The sequence below is a fragment of the Aptenodytes patagonicus genome, chromosome 6, assembly GCF_965638725.1.
Source record: "Aptenodytes patagonicus chromosome 6, bAptPat1.pri.cur, whole genome shotgun sequence".
In the NCBI taxonomy this organism is placed as follows: Eukaryota; Metazoa; Chordata; class Aves; order Sphenisciformes; family Spheniscidae; genus Aptenodytes; species Aptenodytes patagonicus.
In genome coordinates, this window is record NC_134954.1 from 20,550,753 (window position 1) to 20,557,568 (window position 6,816).

General features: G+C 38.8%; 1 protein-coding gene across 2 annotated transcripts in view; it reads left to right on the plus strand.

The window, feature by feature from the left end:
• Positions 1 to 5,821, plus strand: part of SI (sucrase-isomaltase) — a 57,782-nt gene extending 51,961 nt beyond the window's left edge. For both annotated transcript variants that reach the window (XM_076340671.1, XM_076340670.1), the window contains 5 exons: positions 79 to 203; positions 489 to 577; positions 2,065 to 2,114; positions 4,321 to 4,509; positions 5,759 to 5,821. In XM_076340671.1, the coding sequence (XP_076196786.1) occupies positions 79 to 203; positions 489 to 577; positions 2,065 to 2,114; positions 4,321 to 4,509; positions 5,759 to 5,821 (516 nt within the window). The remainder of the gene's footprint in view (positions 1 to 78; positions 204 to 488; positions 578 to 2,064; positions 2,115 to 4,320; positions 4,510 to 5,758) is intronic.
• Positions 5,822 to 6,816: the final 995 nt, after the last annotated feature.

Below are 6,816 nucleotides of genomic sequence, written 5' to 3' on the forward strand. Positions count from 1 at the left end.
CATTCTAAAAAAAACTGTGAAGTGAGAGCAATTCAGTAGAATAGAAGACTTTTTTTTTTTTTTTTTTTTTGTAAATAGGATGAAGAGATTGGTTTTAGGGGACAATTCAAACTTTTACCAGCTCCTTTGGAACATATAAACCTGCATATTCGAGGCGGATACATCCTTGCTTGGCAAAGACCTGCTAACACAACTTTTTACAGGTAAGATTAACTGAAAATTTAAAATTTAGTTTTGCACAACTACCTATAAATACCACCAGTCCTCAGAGAAGATACACGCATGATAGCACGGGAGCTTTATGGCTGGTTTTTCTTTTTGTTTCCTCCTAATGGCCTCCTTTACAGTTAATAGTATGGTCTTAGGAAGATGAGTATGGGAGATCAACTGAGCGGTATACAATGTTTCTAAAAAAAATTCTAACATTTGATAAATATGAACTGTGATTAGCTGAGGAAATTGAGGAAACATTATTCTGTTTTCCATAGCCGAAAAAACCCGATGGGACTCACTGTCGCTTTGAATGACACTCTGTTTGCAGAGGGACAGCTTTATTGGGATGATGGGGTTCACATTGGTATGTATGATGCTTCTTGCCTTCATAAAATTCTTTTTTGCTGCGAGGATGGTCGAACACTGCAACAGGTTGCCCAGAGAGGCTGTGGAGCCTCCACTCCCGGAGATACCCAAAGCCCAAATGAAAACAGGCAAAACAAAACCCAAGGATATGAACTGTGGCGAGATGAAACAAATTACAGCAGTCCTTGCAAAGCAAAAATTGCTCCGTAGCTGACTTACGAGCTTTTCTGTCTACAGTTGTCAAAGTGGAAACTCCAAGCTGTAAGAAACTGCATCGCTTAGCCACCGCTTTGCAAAAGAAGTGCTGGTGGTTGCTTCTGCCTTAGAAGTCCTCAGCGTAGCGTGGGGTGTTCGAGGAGGAGCAATAGGAGCAGGTGGAAATGATGGCGTCTGGCCAAAGCAATCACACCTCTGGAGGACATATCTGAACATGCCTTCAGAGACAAAACTCAAATTAAACCTTCAGATTAGCATTATAGTAAAATGATTTTTCCCGATTTAAACCGCATAATGCTATGATTTATAGAATTAATATGCTGTATAAATGAAATTGTACCCTGGACCTAAGGCAACAAAGATGACAAAGATTTGTTCTCAAACCTGTGGGAACCATAACCATAGATATATGTGGGAAGCTTTAACTAATTTCCTCAACATTAATACATTTAAACCATCTTCAGATAAGCGATACTTAAATGTCATTTGTCCTTTCCATCCAGAGTGTATTACCTGTGTAATAACAATAAGCTATCACCCAAGATTACTGCAAGTAATGCAGAAAATGGTGTTAGTTTGCATAATGATGTGTAGGGAAGTTTGCAGGATGCTGTTAGCGTACTTTGAGGTGCTTCACATACACCACTGCCTGTTAGCACTGGGATTCAGAAACGATGGCTATGTTTATGGAAGTCTGATGATAAAGGAAATCAGCATAGATTACGAGGTGCAGCTCACCACGATGCCTGTGATCTGTTTTTGCTAGTGTAGAAAGGCAAGAACCTGCAATGCCCATGATTATCAGCGCTACTTTGAGAGCATTTAGTGCTGAGTAATAGGATTGATAAAACAGACAACAGTGATTTCAAGGAAGCATCAACATCTCTCGTGGTCATGTGTAACCGTACAGTGACTAGAGGTGGATGTGGGAAACGACTCCCATGCCTTCTTCAGTGAGAAACATTTTTCTCCTGCTGGTCTTAACACCCTTGATCTTCCTAATGCTGTTTGTTTGACTTCTTTTGTATCTTACCTCTAAAATGTTCTTATTTTGGCCTCATTTAAATAGCACGCAGTCCTATTAGAAAGTATTTTATGTCTAAAAGCATATGTCTTCTGGAAATACTGAACTTTATTTATTTATGTATAGATAGACATGCCATATATTTGTGTATAGTGTATGGACACAATTATTGGACTGAAATTTTGGTAATGTGTTAACTAAGGTGAATACCGAATACATTTTATTTTATTCTTTCTTTTTAACAGATGCATATGAAGACGGTGTGTATCTGCTAATATCATTTACTGCTAATCGGGTATGTAATGTTATCTCGCAGTTTCTGAATTATCATTTTAGGTGATTATTATTATATTTTTAACTATAGGTATTTTAATTTGGGACTTCAAAATGTCTAGATAACCCACCCTAACATTAATTTGTGCTCATGATCAAATAGACTCAAATAATGTGATTAAACTGTGTTAAGAACAAATTTAAGAATGATTCTGAAGTTACCAATTTCAGCATATTGTTAAATAGGCTGTACATTTATGGCATTGTAATTTCTAATATAATTCTGAACGTACAAGTTTATTTTATAAATTATTTCTATAAAGTGAAAGCACATACCAATGCAGAACATCTGAGGCATGTAGATGGGTCAGAACAGCTGTGCCAGGAAAAGCAGGCCTTGCTGGTGAAAAAGGAAGCTGGAGGGTGCACACAGGAATCTTTAAGGACACAAAGCTTTGACCCTGGCTTACAGCTACAAAGAATTTGGGTTTCTTCTCAAGGATGGGCACCTAAAATTGTTCCGGATCCATTTTGTGAGTTCAGGGTCCTCCTTGCTGTTCTTTACCTTGTTGTTCAAGCTATATTGCTGCTCCAAGAAAAAAGAAAGAAAAGTTCACAGGGCCAGAAAGAGGGCATCTGTGTTAGTAGTGCATTTGCCTGTATTCACCGTAGAATGTATTTATGGTGTGCAATCTTAGTTCTGGGAGGAAGCAGCAGGATACACAGTCACTGGCAACCAGAAAAAGAAATCACTTTCTAAAACGACAACGGGGGGGGGGGGGGGGGGGGGAACAGGACCTGCCCCATTCATGAGTCCTACTCATGCCCTTCCATCGATGACAAACCAGAGATGTATTTGTGGTTATGAGTCATAAACTTGAGTCCCAGTCCTAGGATGTGTGCATTGACCCCAGTAAACGTATTCTATAGAAACCTCTCAGCATCCCGTAGGAGATGGTAGGTTTTGCTGCCATGGCCATGCCGCTTTGCAAAGCCTGCGAGAAGCAGCTTGATGGGAAAGCAGAGAAAGCAGCTTAGTTCCAGCCATAGCTTTGCACAGCGGTGGTGCAGTCACTGCCTCAGTTCAGGATTGCTTTTTCTCTTTATTCTTCAACATAGAAAATCTGGCATGCATTCCTGGGTAACGAAGTCAATGAACAGGAGTGTTTATTTTAAGTACTGGCATTTCTAGGATGTTGGGATTCAATTTTTATCATAACAAGTTGAATGCCTGGAATTAAATTAGACTGTAATTTTATGGACTTTTGGTTTAAAAGAAATGCTTTTTTTATTGTAATGGAAAATACACTTTGTTATTTCATTAGTTTTCCAGGGTGCCAGAATGTGTTCTAATTTTATCCACACTGTTCTTTGTTCTCACGTAATTCTGTCTTTGTCAAATAATTTAATGTTAATTGCTAAGGAAGAGAAGTTTGTTTTGCTAATATTCAGTATTTGCAGTTGCAAGGAGATTATAAAATAAATGCACCTTTTCCTGTTCTTACAAAAAGTTGGCAAGGAAAAACCTAATTAAAGAGATCTTGCATCAACCAACAGTGAAAAATGCTCACACTAAAAGTAATACCTTCTGAGCACTAAATATGCAGAATTATATCATAGCACATTTGCATGGGATCACACTTGGGCTGTGAACCAGCAGGCACCATCTCTGGGCTGCTTAACATGGCATTCACTCTCTGGAGACCTACTGGACCTGGGTACACCCTAAAGAAACCGTGTGCCCATAATCCACTTAAAATCACAGCAACTGGAAATGAGAGGGGACCTGTGAGTGCTAAGGGAGATGATGGGGGTGGAGGAGCTGTTCTGGGAAGGCATAAAGCAGAGAAAGCAGAGCCTGGATCAGGCCTCATAGAAGCCAGGAGATGAAGCATAACTGCTGTTCCTGTGACAGTGGAGGAAGGGTTTGTCCATGCAGCACTTGCTGCCCATGTCAGGGGTTAAGAGCGTCTGGTTGCTTTGCTCCTCACATCTACCAGCTGACTGGCAATTAAAGACACAGCAGAGCCCAGCATCTAGCCAGATTAACAATGTGAAGAAAACTGAAGCCTTCAACCTTTGGAAAATAAGTAACAACATATAAGTATTTTTTAAAAAATATATTAAAAAAAAAAGGAAGAGAGGAAAGCAAGTGAAAAGCTCAAGTGGACTTGTACCAGTCTAATGACAATCTTTGGTTTTTGTTTTTTTTTTACTTTTCCTTCCAGAATGTTTTAAATATCAGGGTTTTGCATCACGGTTACACTGATCCAAACAACTTAATGTTTACTGAAATCAAAGTCCTGGGGGTGCCCACCAGTGTTAAGCAGGTGACCGTATCGCAGAACAGCAAACAGAACAGCGCAGAACAGACAATTGCATTGTCTCACACCATGGACTACAATGATGCCAAGAAGGTGAGATGCCATTTGCAGGGTAATGCCGCCTTCACAACTCCATATGTGCTCTTAAACCTTTGGAGATTCAGCTCTCAGCTGTAATACCATTTTAAAAATAATTTTCAGCAAGATACATAAGCTGCCAACAGGTAATGATTATATAATACACTGTTTAATATATAGGAAATATTGTGCAGTAAGTGCGGTAGAGCTTTTACGCATAGAAATTACTGTTGAGGAACCGAAACCTCTTCTGACAGTGGAAAAGTGGTGGATTTTGGTTTGTGCTTGGTTTCCACTTTTCCTAATAGCTTACTTGCAACTTGTGAGATTTGAAGGAAGAAAAAGCAACCAGAAGTATTTTCATACTCTCTACATGACCCTGTTGTTGTCAGTCTTGTCTGACAACATTTTCATTTCCCAGCCCTGTTTGCCTACCACCATTTCTTATTCTGTCACGTCATATTTGGGCTGCAGGCATTGCAGCATGAGGTTCCTACACGTACAAGTCAAATCCCACTTCTAAAGTTATCGGCATGGGTTTCCATCTGCATGGGTCGTGCCTGCCCAGGGCACTTCCCCCCTGCCACCTCCCCAGACAATCAAGCCAAGCACTCCTAAAGGCAGCTGAAAGAAGTGTGTATAACTGTATTGCCATTCGAGACGGCACTCCTGTGGAGCATCCTTGAAATATGAACAGAACTGCTGAGGCGTTCAGTCTTGCCAGTTTTCTGGTAGAAGGAGACTGCCTAACCTCTTCTGTCACTGGGATCTTACTACCCTTCCTTTGAAATTCAGTATTCTGTTAAGTCTTACTTCTTCCTCTCTTTCATGGAAAGCCAGAACCGTATGAGTTCTGTACATAACCAAAAAGATGAGTTAAAAATGCAACAGAGAATGGAAGTATTTCCTTCTGCTGTTGGCTTTTTGATGGAAAAAAGGGAATTCATATGCACAGTTGAATTACAGTGTGTTCCAAGTTTTGCTGCCTTTTTAAAATTCCTTTCTTTCTTTTTTAAATAAAAGGAACCTCAGCTCTAAAAGGGCTTCTGAATGAAGGGAAGGGATCAGAGCCTCATGATCAGACATCCCAAATCTATGCTGGTTAAGCTATGTTTATGGTGATACAAACACAAAAGCAAAGGAAGAGGAATAAATTCTTGTAACCTAAAATGAGAAGGCACCATATTCTCTATCGAAGACAGACAAAGCAGTGGATCTTCAGGGCAGAGTTACTAACTGTTTGCTTTGTTTCATTTTCTCACAGCTCCTGACAATCACCAGGCTTCAACTTGAATTAGGCAAAGACTACACTGTGCAATGGAGCTAAGATGCCTGCCAAACAACATTGGCCATACCACTGAATTTTCCAATTGTTTTAAAACTCTCTTTTAGTTTTTCAATTTTCAGAGTGCCTCTTTGTCAGAATACTTTTTACTATAAAAACATACTAATACAGTCAGTTCATATTAAGATATTATGTGTATAAAGCAGTCACGTTTCAGTACTGTTGAAGGTTACAAGGTCTCCATGCGATGCAAAATCTGTATTTTAAACAGTATGGCACATCAGTGTCACTTCGTCTTTCAAAACAGAACTGAATGTAAAACTCCGTGTTTTCTCAGAGTAGAATCTCTGGCTGACTTCATGCATGCTAAATTTTGTAAAAAAGATACATTTAGTGTTACCTGCATGGATTTGGGGCCATAATCCTGCCTATTTAACTTTCATCTTAATTTTAATTATGCCTATGTAAGTCACTACTACGGAGAAGTATTTAAGGCCAGACAAAATAAAAGTAAATGTTTTCAGATTACTGATTTAGCATGAAATGATGTTTCAAGCTGTTGATCTATAAAATACTAAGGTACTTGCAAAAGTCATTTGAAGTTTTTTTTTTTTGTATGACTTTAGCCAGACATTTGTGTTCCCCAATGTTTTGATCTGAAGTTGTAAAATTAAACCTGAAGTTTCAAGGTTAATTAATGAATGTTGGTCTCTGAGTGTTTATTTCACTGAAAGAAAGGTTGTTGTATTTTTACTATACAGTAATTCATGTTAAAGACTCTTTGTATTCCAGGAGTGCAGCATATGATCTAAACAGATTGGTAAAGCATGTTTACAATTAAATTTGATGGGAATAAACTGCTGTCAGAGGTAGTAGTAATCTCTAGTGACTGTGCTTAAGATTCATTTAAAGGATTCCTCTCTGCTTTAAAATTTTGTGGTAAAACAGCTAAGTAGCCAACATCTCATAGGTGGATCACGGTAACTATAGGGCTGAATTTATTGAAACTTCCCTGTAAACTAATAATGAAATTAGCA